The following is a 19,273-nucleotide window of genomic DNA, read 5'->3' on the forward strand; positions in this document are numbered from 1 at the left end:
TGCTGACCTTTGAGGAAGCTATCGTAGCTGACTAGCTGTGTTGCACCATCCAGTTTTATTCAAGGGAAGTCTAAACTGCTCCACAAAAGACATGTAGTTTTCAGACAAACATGTCTTTTCAATAAACTTACTGTCCCACTAGCTTCCTTAGTATCTTGCCTATTTACACATCCAGCACACAAGCAATGAGCTGACAGGGCAAAAACTCGAAAGGCCATAACACACCAGTGGTAAATGCCATACATCAAAAAATAAACCCCTATTATTTTCAATATGCAACTCCACACTAGCGGCAGCAAGATGCACATTGGCGCTCCTGGACACGCGGCCCGCGGCACTTTCTACCGCTGTCCCATTTCCAGCCTCGCTGCCCCCAGAATTAAATGCACTTTTCCCCAATTGTGGTACATAAAAGCTCCTGTAGCAGCTCTTTTTCTCTGTTCCTATGGCAGCTAGACACCTCTGCTAACCATTGATGAAAAGAGAACTCTGGTTCAGTTGCTGTGTCTCATGTGTGACAAAGTATGGATGAGGAGAGACTCATTGTTAAGGTCGAGAAATATCTCGAGCTGAACGACCCACAACCCCGTCATTATAAAGACAAAGCCTAAAAGATATTGCCAGGCGAGTCATAGCTCTAGAGATCAATTCTTCTGGTGAGAAATCAAGTTTATTCATGGGCTCTAGGCTGGTGCCGGTTTGAAAATTTTCCAACCAGTTTGATTTAAAGCCAAATATCTAGCCAAACCGATATATCGAATTATATACCTAATTTTACCACTGGGGGGTCGCATTTGAGCTATTTTTCCCAATAAAAGCTCATTATATGTGTAATGCGCTTCCAATCCACTAGGTGGCGATAATGCTGTATTAACCGCCAATACACACAAGGTTACACAAGAAGAAGAAGAAGCAGAAGGACAGCAGCAGACAGCTGAGCAGAGCTGCGGAGTCCGCAGTCCGCGGAGCCTCTGAGGCAAACTAAACAAAACACTTGTAGGCTCCTCCACTTCATTTAAAAACATACATAAACCATATTAAGTTGTCATAATGCATGTTACAATGCGAGATAAGTTGAATATAGTCCCTTGACACACCGCTGATGTGTAAAGACCCCCCACCCGGTTTATCCGGTTGACATGAATTAAACTGGGTGGAGCTCTTAAACCGGACCAAACCGGTTAAACCGGAAATCAGCACAAGCCTAATGGGCTCTCCAAACTAGCGCTTAGATCGGGCCCAAAAAAATCCAGCCCGACCCCACCCGAGCCCGTGCATGTTCTGTCCGAACCCGGCCCAGCCCGTCCCTTTAACTGTAATTACGAGCCGGAGCCCAGTTTAAACCTGACATTTTTTTTAAGGATACAAACGTGGACACTGAAGGCTGACTCTCTCTTCCTTTCCATGGCAAGCCTTCATGTACCTCTTAAGTGTCGAGGTCCCCGTCTTTTTGCTGTCATATACCAGCATCATGCTGCACTTGGTACACTCGACGAAGCCGACACACACGTTGTCACCGTCAAAAACTCACATGCACGTGGCCAGTGGCGCCGTCAAGGTGCCCTTAACGGCACTTATCCCCCCCCCCCCCCAGGTGTTCCATAGCCTAGGTTTATTATGAGGAGCCCGAACCCTCCGAAATTACGGGCAGATCTGCAGCGTGATGAGTGTTTGCTAGGGGCAGCACCAGTGTGTTGTCAGCTTCAGAGAGCTGCAGAATGGGGCCACACTTTACTGAAGACACAACAGTATATGCAACCCTTTTCATGTCACATTATGTTATCATTTGCTTCACTGTTGCGTCCAAAATATTGATTTGTAAAATTTAGTTTTGCTTTGTGACCACATTTTTTTTTTAAAAGTCTTTTCGCTAAGAGAGACTACCCCATTGCTCGTGCACAGATCAAAGTTGTGTGGGACAGTTGGTGTTTCTATCCTAAGTGCTTTTTGTTGTTGTTGTTGTCTGGGAAACACACACTGGAAGATTTTCAATAACAGTGAAGATGTGACACTTTAAAATTTGAGCAAAGCACCGTCTGTGAATCAAAAGCTTTGGATGGTAAGAGGGAAAGAGGGAGAGAGTCATTAGAAAACGTTATCAGAAAATTGGTTCTTCGATCCAGTAATTATGTGTTCAGTGCACTTGGCTTTTTTTCGTGAGACACTGCAAAATTTCATAGACTACTATCCTTGCATCAACTGAGAGCCTGATTAATATGACAGCTGCATGGACAGACAGGACAAATAGATAGACTACTTAATGGAGTTTTAAAACAATGGTTTGTCTGAATAGGAGGAATGAGAAGGAATACTGAGTCCACTGCTCCTTAAAGGACATATATAACCAGTACCGTACAAAAATGCATTTTCCATCCTTATCCATTGTTGTTATGGTAGCATGTATTTCTCAATCATAAGTTGTTATTCTGGGGATGCATGAATTTTACGCCTATCCTCTGGGAGACCCTGAGTTTACTGAGTTTCTGATTCATAGATCAGGGAATCCAAGTGCTGCTCTGCTATTGCTCTCATTTCATTTTCATCTTTCTTGGACAAAACAGGCTGGACTGAAAGGGAGAGACAGGCATGGTTGCTCCGTGATCTTAGCATCTTCCTTCCAGTGAAAAAACTACTCAAACCTGATGTGCATAAATTCATTTCAAAAAAGACACATCTGATCTAAAGGGGATCTAAAGATAATTAGTAGATTAAGAAGTGGGAAGAACTATTTTAAGCACCCCTGGTTCTGATGTAGAATCCTTTACCTCCTTGGAGAGTAGCACTGACAGGGAGTTATGGATGCAGATGCCAAAGCAAGAATAGGTAAGGACAGCATTTTAACAGCTCAAGAACATCTGGTGTCCTACAGTGACACAAAAAACTTTAACTCTATCTGCCATCAAATTCCCACAAATCTTTCACACTTCACCTTTAAGCACATAATTTATTACCACAAAATCTCTAAGAAAGCGGAGGCTCTGACACATAACACTGGCTCAGTAAAAAGAACAACTGGAAGTCGCTCCCGTAAGAGTATAAACCCAGCTTTTGACGTTTCGGGACTGTAAACAAAGATTGTCAGGCCATCATGACTCCATCAGCTGGTCTTTAAAGGACAACTTCGGTATTTTTCAACCTGGGCCCTATTTCCCCATGTGTATGTGCGCGTATGATTCATGGGTACAACTCGTTCTAAAATTGGTTCAGTATTGAAGGAGGCGGATGCAACCGGAGCTGCGAAATGAGCTAAAACGGTAACGGGGGCAAATGCGTCCCGTATAAGTTTGCGCATTAAAAGTGCTTTTTTTCGCCACTGACCGGTTCAGATCGCCAGTGCTATGAGTGGAGTCAGCTGTCAGTCAGTGTTGGAGCAGAGAGGGGGAGGGCTGCCCCGCTGGGTACTGTAAGTGAGTATGTGTGTATGAAGTGTGTGTTTTTTCGCCACTGACCGGTTCAGATCACCAGTGCTATCTCTGTAAATAGCATACTAGCTGTTCCCTTACCTCTGGGCTGTGTGATGTCACGAGCTTTGCTCCACTGTGTCTGTAGCTCTCTCTACTCGTGGGACAGCCTTTTTCGTGAGGAAGAGGTGTTTCGGGATTGGATGTCTTCTCTTCTTCGGCTGGCAGTAGAAGTGAGCACTGCAGACCCGATGGTCTGCAAGGCGCAGTGTCTGGAGAGGAGTGTTAGTATCCATTTGTAGCACAACTAGCCACAACTTCAGCACCTCGCCGTCTGACAAAAGCATCCTATGAAAGCTGTACGGGGTGTTGCGCGACATCCTGTTCCATGCGTTCGGGAAAAAGGCCCGTTTATTTGAGCACTCCAAAAACTCCAGTAACACTCCAGGGGGTAGTACGTAAAAGACTCCGTCCCAAACTCTGACTCTTCTAGGGTAACACACACACTTCATACACACATACTCACTTACAGTACCCAGCGAGGCCGCCCTCCCCCTCTCTGCTCCAAGACTGACTGACAACTGACTCCACTCATTCACAGTCACCACTGCCCCAGGGCCGCTACAATATGCTATTTACAGAGATAACACTGGCGATCTGAACCGGTCAGTGGCGAAAAAGAGCACTTTTATACGGGACGCATTTGCCCCCGTTACCGTTTTAGCTCGTTTCGCGCCTTAACACTGAACCAATTTTAGAACGAGTGGTACCCATGAATCATACGCGCACATACACATGGGGAAATAGAGCCCAGGTTGAAAAATGCCGAAGTTGTCCTTTAAAGACCAGCTGATGGAGTCATGATGGCCTGACAATCTTTGTTTACAGTCCCGAAATGTCAAAAGCTGGGTTTATACTCTTACGGGAGCGACTTCCAGTTGTTCTTTTTACTGAGCCAGTGTTATATGTCAGAGCCTCCGCTTTCTTAGAGATTTTGTGGTAATAAATTATGTGCTTAAAGGTGAAGTGTGAAAGATTTGTGGGAATTTGATGGCAGATAGAGTTAAAGTTTTTTGTGTCACTGTAGGACACCAGATGTTCTTGAGCTGTTAAAATGCTGTCCTTACCTATTCTTGCTTTGGCATCTGCATCCATAACTCCCTGTCAGTGCTACTCTCCAAGAAGGTAAAGGATTCTACATCAGAACCAGGGGTGCCTAAAATAGTTCTTCCCACTTCTTAATCTACTAATTATCTTTGGATCCCCTTTAGATCAGATGTGTCTTTTTTTAAATGAATTTATGCACATCAGGTTTGAGTAGTTTTTTCACTGGAAGGAAGATGCTAAGATCACGGAGCAACCATGCCTGTCTCTCCCTTTCAGTCCAGCCTGTTTTGTCCAAGAAAGATGAAAGCAATAGCAGAGCAGCACTTGGATTCCCTGATCTATGAATCAGAAACTCAGTAAACTCAGGGTCTCCCAGAGGATAGGCGTAAAATTCATGCATCCCCAGAATAACAACTTATGATTGAGAAATATATGCTACCATAACAACAATGGATAAGGATGGAAAATGCATTTTTGTACAGTACTGGTTATATTCTCTGAGCTCTCATTACGCTCGCGGTTGAACAATAGACCCTCCAGTGTAAAAACTCATGCATATAAAAGAGCCATATCATTTAAAAATTGAACTGCGCCTGATTCTGAATCACAATGAAGGATTGTGAATTAGTTGTTGCTGGAGCAGGATGTCGGGGAATAAGACTGGCATGAGACAGAGGACCCAGAAATGGAAATTATAAGACAGCATACACTTGTTTTCTTAACAGCGATTTTTCTGCCTCGAATCCTGAAGCATTATTCATCAAGCTCTATTAGAAACACATGAAAAAAAACATGAAACTGAAACTCTGATATATGAAACCCTTTTCGAGACACTTAGATCTACCAGGACTCTGGCATTGGAACATGTACCCAGGCTTTGTGTAAATATTTTGGAAAGGAAAAGGCATGCACAATATTGTGAAAATAGACAGAAGTGCGAATCATTTGTGTGTACCTCACGTAATCTCAAACAAATTACTGCACCACTTTGAAGAGCCTCTGAAAAGTTGCAGAAAGAATTTATGCAGAGATTTGGCACTAAAGAAGGCTGATATCTTTGCCGTGAGACACAGGCAGCCAGCATCTCCACCAAGTCAGTCACAACAGGCAGAAAGGTTTTCATCCCTGGATTTCAAAATCACAGCAGAAAATGCTCTAATTATTAAAGGGCTCTGGAGCACAAAGGGTCAGCTTTGGTGGATCAGACAATTTTCAGAGAACAGGTATTGTAATGCTGCTAAAAAAGTGAAGGGCGAGCACTTTCTTTGTTTGTTAGAGTGCTAAAATGTTGCGCAGACGGATGAACTGTAAGAACTTTGGTAATCCTCTGACTTTTCGGTCGGACTTTTGGGGTTTTTCACCAAATACCTGCAATAGTTCAACTTTTGGAACGCAGCAGTGCACACTGCATGTCATATGATGAGGAAAAACCAGTCACAGCCGGTGGATATATTTCCCTTCTTCCGTAAGTTGGTGGTTAATGTGGAGGAGAGGTTGATCATTTTAGTCCAGGGCTACTATTTTTGGCTAAATAACACTTACAAAACAACGCCTGGAAGAAGATCAGCTCTGCACTCAGGATAGGCTATGATAAGGGGCTGGTTATGGTCGCTTGGCAACCTCAGATGCACTTACCTCCTCGTCCTTTGAAGATGGCACAGAGTAGGCACAAAAGGCATGTGTACTGCCTCCACATGTATGGTACTATGCAGGATTTTGTTAAAACACAATGTATTAACTCATACAGAAGAAATCTCTCTGGATGTATTCAACTATATTTTCTTAAAATTGCCTAATTTAATTTGCTTTATTTTACTGTGTTCCAGACCTTCTTGTGCACAGCGGCAGGTGAGGTCGGACCTAAAAAGGGTTAGGTGCCAGACAGAGGAAGCTACAAAAACCTAGAGGACACAGTGCTGACAGAAACGCGAATATACTGAGGAAAAACGCCAAGTGGAGTTAATCTAGAGTTGGCTTTCACTTTCGCTGGCCATACTGTCTACAAACAGTAGCCAACATTTCCTGCATAGCATGCCTTTTATTAAAGCCTCACAAAGATGCTAATGTGACAGCAGACTCGTGAGCATGCAACACATTCGTCAATGTGTTTGTCACATACATGTGGCTGAGCTGATCCTTAGAAAGCAATGAATAAGACCAGGCAAACAAAATGTCCTCAATATGAACACTAGGGTTTGCCATTAATTCATGCCATTATGCTCCCTCACTGTTTAGTGTAAAAGGTACAATCCTGGAATGGGGAACAGAGTTGTCTCGCTGTTGAGATGGCATCAGAAGTTGTAACAGCGCCAAAACAAGATCTGTATAAACGGTAGAGCCAGCGGGAGGGGATCATAGACAGTACGGGTGTGACATGTTGATGACCTGTTATGCGTGCGACCTACTGCAGGAGAATGAAGTAGCTGTTAGCAGCTAACTCAAACTGTTTGGTTCTGTGTAAAATTGCAGAGGCAGCATAAAGAAGGGACTTCATAGCCTCCCTTTAGTGTGTTTTTTGTGTAAACAGGGTTAAAATGTGATTAGAAAAGAGCAGAGGAGCAAAATTGCATTTTAGTCTACTGCATCACCCCTGCAGCTTGTTCAAGAGTTAGATTTTTATTATTTCAGAAGCGGTAAAGTACCAAAAAAATGTACCATTGGGTACTGGTACAGAATGACAGGTATCAGTATCTGTACAAATTGGCACAGTGCCCAACCCTAATGAACGCTGACCAAGCCCTACTACAGAATAGATGAACCAAGATCTTCTACACAAAAATGAATAAAACATAGTTTCACAGACTTTTCACTGACTTCAGTTGTTTCACCAGCCACCATTTTTGCTTCTGGGGCTTGTAACTGCAAAGAACTTACTTGAATACTCTTTGGGAAATGGGAATAGCTAACCATAGCCACCGGGAAAAATAAAGGTGCTTTTCTCGTTCTGTTGCAGTTGTGCAATGGTTGACGCACTTCCTTTGTGCTGTGAACTGAGCTTTCATTTTCCCAGGGGATCGTACCCAGTGGCACAAAGAATTGCATAGTGAAATCGAGGCTTATAGGGAACCGATCTAAATGCTGATGGTGTCATTATTCTACAGCCAATATATTGTGCAATCAATATTTATTTTATAATGATAAGTTAAAGCTGAAAACTAATCAATTTGCCCTTTTAAGAAAAAGAAAACTACAATGAATCTCAGCCTCAGCAGTATAGTATGATCTAAAAAACGAGGTGTTGTTATCTGAGCGTGTATTGCAGCTGTTAGCTCACCCTGATGGAGCAGCTGATGAGACCGTCTCTGTTGTGGACTTTGAGAACTCTTTCAAACAGCTGGTTACGGGCCACCTCGTCTGTTGCCATCTGACCCTCCAGCAGGTCCACAGGCTCCGAAACACCACCTGTGAAATCCACCAGTGCATCTGCGGTGTTTCCCCCGTCCAAAGCCTCGTAGCAGCCATAAACCCTGACATGAAGAGAAGGAGAGTTGAGCTTTATCTATTAGAGCTTCAACGATTAGTCAAGAAAGTAATATCGCCAATAAGGTTAAAGGACGTTCTCCTTACAGGTATATCTACCCAAAATGTGTTGTTTTTTTTTATCATCCAATCTTTTCATTTTAATTAATTTTTTTTAATTACTTTTAATTTAATTAATTTTTTAATTGATTTAATTTAATCTTAACACATATGCTACAAGTGAAGTGATGCTACAACTAAAGGTATTACAACTCTTCAAGACATTAATGGGGCAACCACTGCTCTTGATTTCCAAGAACTTGTCTCTCAATACATTGATAAACACACTCTTTTCTTCTACTTCAGAATAAGGTCAGCCTGTAAAGCCCACAGGGTTCCCTGGGGGTCAGATTTATAACACCATCCTATTTTAAGTTGAATACAGAATGCTCCAAGACAGATAGTGTCATACATCTATGATAAATCAAACTCCCAAAAATACATGTATACATCAGGGATGAAAGCGTGGGATAGGGATATATCTAATTTGGGACAAGACTTAAACTGGGATGCAATTTGGGACAATGTCACTGGTGCCTCAAGAAACCCAAATCACCAGTATATACATTTGAAATTTTGTCATACAGCATATCTAATGCTGAGAATAAGGTGTCAAAGGGAACTGGCACCTGACCCTGACGGCTCATTTTGCCTCCACAGAACCACGGGCTCTTTTATACATGTTGTATGGGAATGTCCAGGGATTTTGGCAGAAGGTTATAAGTACATGATAACTGAAGTATTCACTGGCTTCAGAGCTTGGACATTTCTTAAGTGGAACTATCATCAGTAGGAGTCAATGATGCTTGTCCAAACACAATTTTAATGTGGACAAGTTTGATATCTAATTTAAAGGATCTTCTGTCTAATTAAGGACACTCTGTCCATGTAGGTATGGTGGAAATGAAAAGGGATGTGGAGATGAAGGTGGCTGTGTGAAGCTGGGTTAAACATTAAAGTGTAATCAGTTTATGTTGCAATAAAAAGTAAGTGATAAAAGTAAAATTAATCTGCAACCATTTTTACTGTCAATTAATTATTCTTATCTTTGGGATTCAGACCATTTAGATCTTTAATGACATAACCTTGAATTCTGGAAAAGTTGGATGGACATTTTTCACTATTTCCTGCCACTTTATGGACAAAATTATTAATCAGTTAATCAGGAAAATAATCTGCAGTTTAATGGCTAATGAAAATAATTATTAGAAGCCTTAAAACGACAGCGCTATTTACTGGATTACAACTTAGTATGTTGACTTTGTATAAGCATGAGAGGAGTTATAAATGCTGTTTAGTTTAAGTTGTGTTTTAATTCATGTAGGCAGAACTTTAAAATAGTTAAATCCAATACTGTGTTTGTAAGTGTTCCTTCTTTAAAACTGGATCTGTATATTTGTTGGCACTGATACTAACTTGGCATAGGCCTTCTCCACCAGGGCACTCCAGAACTCGTTACTGTCGTTGGAGTGGCAGTAGACCAGCTGGTTGTCCACCGTTGGTAGCCGGTCGTCAATCACCACGTCCACCCACTCACCAAAGCGCCAGAAGCGGAAGTGGAAAATTCCGGCATACGAGTCTGGCTTCTCTGTATCCCACTCCTGCTCCTTCCAGTCTGGAATGACCTGGAGGAGAGGGGAGAGGTGGCAGGGGAGGAAGAGGATGGAGGAAGAGGATGGAGGAAGAGGGCAGGTAAGCCAAACAAACAGGCGGTGGTCCATGGAGCATAAATAATGTCAAGGTGGAGTGGGCTGCCAGAGTGAGACAGCGTACCCTCATGTCTGCTGATGCATTTAGGATTAGGGGACAAATTTATCACCTTGGCTCTCTCAGTCATAAATCCAGCTGTAATAGGACATGGGTGAGAGGTAATAACTGTAGTGTGTGTGTGTGTGTTTCAGCTGCTTGCATTTGCTGTGGTCCAGTGAAAGCCATACAACCCAGCCTCCATTTTGTGAACTGTAGTTATTATATTGACGACATGCAAACAACAAATAACATATTCACAGAAAATTTCAAAACACACACACGTAGGTATCAGAAAACCGACTGCTGAGAAAAAGCAGAATACAGAGCAGCACAGAGCAGTCAAACACAGCTGAACAAATAATAATACTCATTTACCTTTTTAAAAATGAAACACATTTAGAGTTTGTATAGTCATGTCCTTCTGTTGTGGGACAGAAAATGTGTATACTCTGTTATCTAAAGAAAGCCTAAATTTCTGATAGCTATGCTAGCTTAATCAGATTAAGAAGCTATAGCATGTGACCCCTCGTAACAGGCAGTGGCCTTCACTGATTTCTTATGTCTGTAACGTCTAAGGTCTATACAAATAGTGCTGTGATTGGTCCTTGCCACCATCTTGGAAAATCCCTCCCAGAGATCCCTCCACTTTGCTGGTTGGGCCAGCAAATCCGGACCACATCCAGTCCACATACTGCTTGACTTGTTCCCCGTTCATTTAGTTAACATAGTCTGCTCTTACCTCAGCTTGTCTTTATTACAGTTAACTGCTAACTTAAAGGGACAGTTCACCCTTTAATGAAACATACATATGTTTCCTCTGACCTGTAGTGATATTTATCAGTCTAGATTGTTTTGGTGTGAGTTGCTGAGTGTTGGGAGATATCAGCCGTAAAGATATCTGCCATGTCTCCAATATAATGGAACTAGATGGCACTGGGCTTGTGATGCTTAAAACGCCAAATAAATAAATTTGAAAAACTCAACATCAATGTCTCTTCACAGATATTATGACCCAGTTACTCAAGATAATCCACAGACCTTATTGTGAGCGGTTTCATGTAGGGACTATTTTCCCTCTACCGAACAACTCCTGTAAGCATAATGAAAAATTATGTATTTTTGGTTTTGGGTTGAACCTTCGCTTTAAACACGGAACCCTATTACTTCAATCCGTCAATCATTTTCTTGGTTTTTGGATTCTTCACTCACCGGAAGCAGTTTTTCTTCATGAATTCAATGTAACACGGGCCAGCAATTGATATGTAAATGATCATTCTGGGGGTTGTGCGACACTTGGACTAGGCAAGTTTAAAAAGTGTTCGCGTACTGTTTTTACATACCACTGTGCACTTAAAGGATAACTTCGGTATTTTTCAACCTGGGCTCTATTTCGCCATGTGTATGTGTGCGTGTGATTCATGGGTACCATTCGTTCTAAAATTGGTTCAGTATTGAGCCGTGAAACGAGCTAAAATGGTAACGGGGGGAAATGCATCCTGTATAAAAGTGCTCTTTTTCGCCACTGACCGGTTTAGATCGCCAGTGCTACCTCTGTAGATAGCATATTGTAGCGGCCCTGGGGCAGTGGTGAGTGTGAATGAGTGGAGTCAGCTGTCAGTCAGTGTTGGAGCAGAGAGGGGGAGGGCGGCCCCGCTTGGTACTGTAAGTGAGTATGTGTGTATGAAGTGTGTGTGTTACGCTAGAAGAGTCAGAGGACGGAGTCTTTTACGTGCTACCCCCTGGAGTGTTACCGGAGTTTTTGGAGTGCTCAAATAAACGGGCCTTTTTCCCGAACGCAAGAACAGGATGTCGCGCAACACCCCGTACAGCTTTCATAGGCTGCCTTTGTCGGACGGCGAGATGCTGAAGTTGTGGCTAGTTGTGCTACAAATGGATGCTAACACTCCTGTCCAGACACTGCGCCTTGCAGACCATCGGGTCTGCAGTGCTCACTTCTCCCAAGATGACTACTGCCAGCCGAAGAAGAGAAGACATCCAATCCCGAAACACCTCTTCCTCAAGAAAACGGCTGTCCCACGAGTAGAGAGAGCTACAGACACAGTGGAGCAAAGCTCGTGACATCACACAGCCCAGAGGTAAGGGAAAGGCTAAGTTAGTATGCTATTTACAGAGATAGCACTGGCGATCTGAACCGGTCAGTGGCGAAAAAAAGCACTTTTAATGCGCAAACTTATACGGGACGCATTTGCCCCCGTTACCATTTTAGCTCGTTTCGCGGCTCCGGTTGCATCTGCCTCCCTCAATACTGAACCAATTTTAGAACGAGTTGTACCCATGAATCATACACACACATACACATGGGGAAATAGGGCCCAGGTTGAAAAATACCTAAGTTGTCCTTTAACATAGGATTTAAGTGTTTAGCATGCCAGGTGTAGGTGTTTGCATGTGTTTTGTTATTCTTATATTGTCAGTTGACTGCAGAATAGTCAGACTCTTTTTGTTTGTGTTTAGAGTGTAAGACTGTGGGGAAATATGTTGCTTTTAAGTTGTTAGTTATTTGTTGTCGCCCTTATTTGTTGCTAAACTCAGTTTGTCTCACTTTTGTTAATCATTGAACTAATCAATAAATGACTGACTTTGCCAGAATACAAGGGCGGTTACATTTCTTATGTTTATTTAGACGACAGGTAGTGCACATTTGGTTTAAAAGAGCTTTTTTCTTTAAAAACAGCCGCTAGAAACAAAAGTATATTCTCCATTATGTTGTGATGTGATTGCATTTTAAAATTCTATGTTTCTACGATCCCACTGTGACTCAGTGTCATAACAGAGCACCCAGCCTAGAGGCGACCTGTAAAAGGGCACCTACGAGACCTCTACCAGTAGGAATATGGCATGCAACAAAAACTGCAAATGATGCAGTGAGCGACACCACATGTGAATTAAGTGACAGTGTTCCAGCGGGTGTCCTTGGAGATGTCAAGGTGCGCTAACTGAACAGCAGTTCCTGTCAAACCTCTCTACAGGAGGTGACACTGTGCTGATGGGGAGAATCTGGCCTCTCCAGAGGACCGGCTCTGTAAAGCAGCAACAGCTCCTTTAAAACCAGGAGGAGGGGGGTCAGGAAAAAAAACAAAGCACTGCACCACAGAAACCTCAAAGTCATTTTGTAATCCTTCGGGAGGCAATCTCTCTTGCACTCCACCCTGCTATTGCTTACTCCCTAACTCTGCACTGTGGATAGTGCGAGAGCGAAGGCTCTATCTATCTCAGCTTTCATCTGGGCCAAGTGTCGCTATGCAGCAACTGAACTCTGGTAGGTAAGTGACCTGACGACTGACCAGAAACACAAGCAGAAGGCACCGTGGCTTCCCCCGCTGTCTATCAATACACACACCATGGGGAATAAAGAGGCTTTCCCCTCACTCCTTCTTCCTCCTCCTCTTCAACTGATAATATCCAGCTCTGACATAAAAAGACCTAACTTACTCTTACAAAACTGTTTTGATGTTTAGATTCATGCTGACTTCATGACTGACTTCCACCTCAGGTATCAGAGTAAAAGGTTTGTAGCCAAGCAAAAACCAGGACATACAAATGAGTAACTAACAGAACTAAGCACAGTTCCCTGAGGGCAAACCCTGTGCTTGGGTTGCAAATGTCATTAGATCTTGTTGCCTAGCACCTCTGCTCATGTGTACCTCTGTGTAAGACCCGCCCTCTCCTATCGATGCTACACAGATGTGAACACATGCACTCTGCACAAGCCTGCAGGCGGGAGCACAGAGTAAGAGTTACTGGACACAGAGACAGTGAAGAAGCTTAGTCTCGACGTAGCTGCCAATCTAATCCAGCCTTGCAGTTGGTATCGACCTGTCAGCCTGCTGCGGTGTGCCGTCCAAGCATGTCTACAGAGTTGGAGCTGCCCTTCCGGCCGGACACCCAGCTGACAGAGGTGATGCGCCTGCGGGTTCAGTCTCTGCAGCAGCGAGGCCAGAAGAGGCAGGACGGTGAACGCCTGCTGCTGCCCAACGAGGCTGTGTATCGACTGGACTTCTCCAAACAGTCCCTCCGATTCTCACGGTGGACGGTGCGGCTGGCCCAGGTGGGACGCCTCACCATTACGGCCACCTCGCAGCTCTGGACACCTGACCTCACCAACCTGATGACACGTCAGCTGCTGGATCCCGCCGGGGTTTTCTGGAGGGCGGTAGGCGACGCCAGCGACGCCCCCATCCAGTGCTACGAGGCTGACGCACATGAGTTTGGCGAGAGGATCGCTGAGCTTGCTAAGGTAAGGAAGGTGATGTACTTCCTGTTTGCGTTTGCAGAAGGCTGCAGCCCTGAGACTGTCGACTGCTCCATCACCTTCACAGTGGATAGTTGAGACTTCAAAAAATTGGAGACATACTCGCTTCAAACTCTTCTTCTGTGCTTGTGTGTGTTTAGTTGAAGAAGTTAATTTAAGGTTAAACCTGCATTTTATTTGTATGGATGGCTGCAGCATATGACATCATCTGACAACCTGTAAGGACAAGACTGCTCTCCATCCCTCTTTTCCTCCTTTTGCAACAGAACTCATTTACAAAACTTGCTTGTTACTGAACCTGTTGATCATAAGTGCCTTTGTATCCTTTGATGTTTGGCAAAAATACGACCAAATACAAATAAATCAAATGAATCAAAAAGGCGTATCTGCATTTTTTTAACCAGTGTCCGAACACAGAATGTTCTATGGGCTTTGTATGTTGAGCAAAAATGTTATTCCCCCTCTCCTCCTCTTTGACAAACAGCCAGCCCTGACGGGTTTGGTAGAAATGAGTCCCATGTGAGATAATGGATAGAGACAGTGTGTAATTGTGTGTATGTGCTCGTGTATTCCCCAGTGCACGGGGGAACAGGTTCCTGCTGCCTCATCCGTCTCCGTCTTGCATGGTGAACCTGACAAACAAGAGAGAGGGGAGGCATGTGGATTTCATCTCTCGGCCTCTCTCCTGATGAATTCTCGCTGCTTTACACTGCAGCGGGAGATGAAGCAGTAACTGTGACTGCGAATGAGAGGACGCGTGTCAGATGAGGTGTGAGAGAAAAGAAAATAACTGAGATGTCAGGAGGTATTACACTCGATTCTTGTTGCTAGAAAGCATGTAACTAACTTGCCACCTGAACCGTTCTCTGACAGAAAAAAATGTCTACGGCTGCAGGAGTCTCAATTGAATTGATCTCGCCTGCAGCCTTGAATGCATTAATGTAAATTATTATTGAGTGTCGTCATTGGTACAGTATGTGTCCTTTTGCCTGTCATCCTTTGACAGGAAAGAGTTGAACAAATGGACTAGCTTTTAATCGAGTCTTTATTAAGTTATTAATAAGTGATGATAAACAGAAATACCCTGCTAACATTTAAACATTATACTGTGTTGAGTAATTACAAGGATATAATGAAGGCAAATGAGAAGATGCAACAGCTCTACAGAACTTTAAAGTCTGACTGTCTTTGCAGGTAATTAACATGTACAAAAGCAATACAAAATAACAATGTTTTGAAGTAGCAGCACTCAGCTTTCACCGGGGAACAGTATCTGCTCCTGTGAGATTTGGACCATTACTTGTTTTGCTTTAATGGGAATAGGAAATAAAGCTGGTGGCCAACACGAGAGACTGAACAGATGAACATCTCTGCACAAAGGCTGCTTTTACAAACAGACCTCCACTATTGTTTAGATCTAACAAACGGACTTCAGATAAGAGGTCTAATTTCATCAGCTGTGGTCAGTTTGGATTTCTCCCTACTCTTTTTAATTTAGAATGATTAATTCATATTTTTCAAACAAGGCTGCAATTGTTTTGCATTGAAACCAAAGTTTGGGAAATACGCTTATTTGCTTTCTGGTTGAGAGTTATATGAGAAAACCACTCTCATATCCGTCTGTTAAATTGGAGTCTTGTTTAATCTGTATAAACCCTTTTACTGTTAGTAAACAGTATGATGTTTTTGGTGGGCGGGGCTTAGCTGGAGGCAAAACAATTCTCCACAGACATTAGCTAGCACTAGATAGCAAGTTCTGAGCGGAGTGAATATGTGATCAACTTAACCGTTTGTTAAAGGGACATTGTGTAACATTTTCAGTTGTTTATTGGCAAAAATTGATGTCTGCATTCATAAATATGTCATCACTGGTGTACTATTACCTCCACCAATAATCTGACTTATTCTCGTAAAAGGAGAATTTCGGATTTGCTTGTACATTGTGCGGGTAAGTCGTCTGTGGGGTTCCATAATGTTTCGCCATCTTGAGAATACATCCGCCAGCAAGGGACATACAGCCCCGCCTTCGGCGTTTTCGTTGAGAGCCAGGCCAGCGCTGCGTGACTGAGGAGCTGAAGGAGAGGAGCAAGAGGCGCTTCGCTACTACCCCGGCAAATTTGAAACAAAGTCCCACTCTTTGAGCATAATGCAGGATCATGCATATGCAGCATCATGGGAGACGGAATCCTCGTCGCCAAGAAAGCACAAATGGGAATAGAAAAGGCAACGTGACCGGTGAATTAAAAAAATGAGGGTCCACATCGGGGTAGCCTTTCCCAGGTGGAGAGAGCTGCTGAAGGAGAATGGTAATGCAATCGCCGGTCACGTTGCCTTTTTGACTCCCTTTTGCGCCTTCTTGGCGACGAGGATTCCGTCTCCCGTGATGCTGCATAATACATGATCCTGCATTATGCTCAAAGAGTGGGACTTTGTTATGCTGCAGTAGTGCCGGGGTAGTAGCGGCGCTGGCCGCTAACAGCGGCTAACAGCTGTTAGCGGCGCAGTGTTGCGAGGAGAGGGATGAGGTGTGTGAGGTTGAGCCACTTGTCAGTTGTCAAAGGACAAGACGTGATTGGTTTGTTTCAATTTACATCCGCCCCAACAGTCCTACGTTGTAAACACAGCCAGCATGGTGAGGAGGGGGTTTGTCAACTCGCGTCGCGTGTGTCTGTGTAGGAGCCTGAATGAATACTCCATGAAGTATCGGATGACATGGTTTCATCAACGTTATCATAGCTTTTTGGTACACAGCGACTACCGTTGTTGCAATACGCGTTTGAAACAGTGAGGCGCTAGAGTTCACTATCCGTTTGAATGCAATATATGATTTCAACGTTAGACGGGAGAAATTCCTACACACTGTGGCTTTAATTCATGTAGAAATATAACACTCCGTTTCTTCGACTTACAGGGCTCTCATTTTAGTGTAGAGCGCCAGACTGAATCTATGAACACACCATGTCAGGTCACTCACTCTCCGGGACTGGCAGTGTTACTTGAATAAGTAAACACTGACTGACGGGACCAGACTGGCCGACCTGTATGCTCTCACTCAGTGGATAGATGATGTCACAGGAAGCTTTGTAGTTGATTACTATGTCAATCTTACAAAGGAGGACGATACTTCAATGGTTTCCTCCATTTTGTTTTGCTATTGAAGCTAATGTTAGCTAACGCCCTAAAAAGTTAGCGTTTCAGAGAAATCCAATATTCCTCTTAATACCTCCCCAGTTTCTGATGAGGTGGAAATGATAACCCTTGATACACATTACGTTATTCATCCCTACAACAGGAAATACTTTTTCTCTAACCTGACATGAAGTGTGCGCTGCACATGTGAGCATTTTATGCTATGTCATGTCAAGTCCTTTTGTCTTATTGCATTTAACCATCTTTTTTATTGACGGGCAGGGAAGGCTGGTATGCGATAAAATTCAAGTTTTGAGCATGAATTCTCTCTATTCTGGCTCCCAATGACACAAGACAACATTTTAGGACTCCTACGAAGCCTACAGCCCTGTGGTGGAGAGTCATGTTTTGCCTCCAACTAATAAAATGACGTCATTGGATCACAGGATTTAGACTGAGGGTATAAACTTGTCATTGGCCGCCTATTTCAGGCAGTAACACGCCTCCTACTGTCATTGCTATGTAAAACTAGTCTTGCATAGCCAGACATATCTGTACACTTTGTTTTAGCGTGAAACAATAACCTCCATGATAGCAGCCTACACACGCAGCTATACAAAATGTATATTCTGTGTGGCATAGGAGTACCACAGCTGCACCCAATAGTGGGCCAATCACACACATCAACACTTGCTGTGATTGGCTGTGAGAAGAACCATAAAATAGTCTTTTTTCTAGATCTAGGTACAAAAAGGATCAAATGCAGGTACCATTTAAATGAAGGCATTTTGATACGGACTCAGTTGATACCTTAAAGGTACTGAGTATAAAATTGACTTAACCTGACAGTCAATAAAGCAAATGACAGGGGGTGCCATCCCTCCCCCCAAAAACAAAAAAGAAAATATAATAAAATCCTCAACTAAGGAGGCAGAAAAAATGGATTTAAGCAGTAAATATCCTGCTCATTGGGTATGCAGTTGGACGATGACTGTGTGTGTTTGTACGATGGAACAGAGCGAGAGAAACAGAGGGTAAACAGAGGGGAAGATACTGTGCAAGCATGGCCATATGTACACACTCTCTCTGAGACTGTCACGAACCAGCGTCTTGGTACTACAGGCCGAGGCATCTTGTTTCAAATCCCATTAAACCTCGGTAATCACTTTGTTTCCTCTGTCAAGATGGATGCCGAAGAACATTTCAGGATAATCCTGACACCCTAAACTCCAGAGCTCACTACAGCTAGAATTATATAATTCTTTTTGTTGATATGACACCAGTCTTGGACTGAAAGGTGGATTTGTGGTGCCAATCTTCATGGAAAAGTTTACACATTTATTCTAATCAGCATGTGAAAGGCTTCAAACAGCATTTATATCAGAAGACACTGAATCTCTGAAACCACAGCCAGATAAATTAAGGAATTAAGGGTTGATTTGATCTCTGATGCACCTTTAACTGTAGTTTGCAGAACGATTGTATCTATCCATCCACTGATCTGTCTATTCCTTCATTCATTCACTGAGCCTGCCCTTGCTAGCACTAAAATCTTGTTGACACTCCCCTGCTGGTTAGCCACGTGAAATAAAAAAAAAAAGACACTAATAAAAACACATTCACTATCGACAGAAGCCAGGACATCCATCTAGCATTAGTGCTTCCAGCCTGTCCAGGGAGACGCCACTTTAAGACTCCACCAATCAGGCTTCTACTGACTGATGGAGTCTGCTGAGACCAAGGCAGCGTTGTGGTGCTGTAATGAGTTCTCTGGTGTTTACTTCTTATCATAATGGTTCCTAATGGACGCTTAAACACAAAATATGGAGTAACTACAATTGAGTGCATAGGAAGTTCCTTTTTCCAAAGAGGCTTTTGTGCAGGAAACAAACTCTTTACCACTAACTGTCTATTAGAAATGTCTTTGTTTGTAAAAGTGTTGACTCCTTTTTTAATAAGTACCTTAATTAGTTTAATTTTCAAATAGTTCAATCAACAGAAAGTTGACTGTAGCATGGCAACAGACCTAAGAGATCGCGCTATAGGGCTGCTATGAAGGCAGCATACCGGCACTGCGGAATCAAAAGAGGCAAAA

At 43.2% G+C, this 19,273-nt stretch overlaps 2 protein-coding genes across 5 annotated transcripts in view; one reads left to right on the plus strand and one right to left on the minus strand.

Moving 5' to 3' along the window:
• Positions 1 to 19,273, minus strand: part of capn5b (calpain 5b) — a 76,806-nt gene that overhangs the window by 21,079 nt on the left and 36,454 nt on the right. For all 3 annotated transcript variants that reach the window (XM_050037083.1, XM_050037072.1, XM_050037094.1), the window contains exons 4-5: positions 9,444 to 9,652; positions 7,783 to 7,975 (exon numbers count right to left, since the gene is read on the minus strand). In XM_050037083.1, coding sequence (XP_049893040.1) covers positions 7,783 to 7,975; positions 9,444 to 9,652 — 402 coding nt within the window. The remainder of the gene's footprint in view (positions 1 to 7,782; positions 7,976 to 9,443; positions 9,653 to 19,273) is intronic.
• On the plus strand, positions 9,598 to 14,823 carry ompb (olfactory marker protein b). Of its 2 annotated transcripts, XM_050037268.1 has the most exons (3): positions 9,598 to 9,719; positions 13,482 to 14,034; positions 14,627 to 14,823. In XM_050037268.1, exons 2-3 carry the CDS (start codon positions 13,645 to 13,647, stop codon positions 14,780 to 14,782), a joined length of 546 nt encoding a protein of 181 aa, XP_049893225.1. In that variant the 5' UTR covers positions 9,598 to 9,719; positions 13,482 to 13,644; the 3' UTR covers positions 14,783 to 14,823. The 2 variants fall into 2 exon arrangements, with proteins under 2 accessions (XP_049893225.1, XP_049893234.1); XM_050037277.1 differs by lacking the exon at positions 14,627 to 14,823 and having other exon boundaries at positions 13,482 to 14,407.

This window comes from Epinephelus moara, chromosome 3 (genome assembly GCF_006386435.1).
Source record: "Epinephelus moara isolate mb chromosome 3, YSFRI_EMoa_1.0, whole genome shotgun sequence".
NCBI classification, from domain to species: Eukaryota; Metazoa; Chordata; class Actinopteri; order Perciformes; family Serranidae; genus Epinephelus; species Epinephelus moara.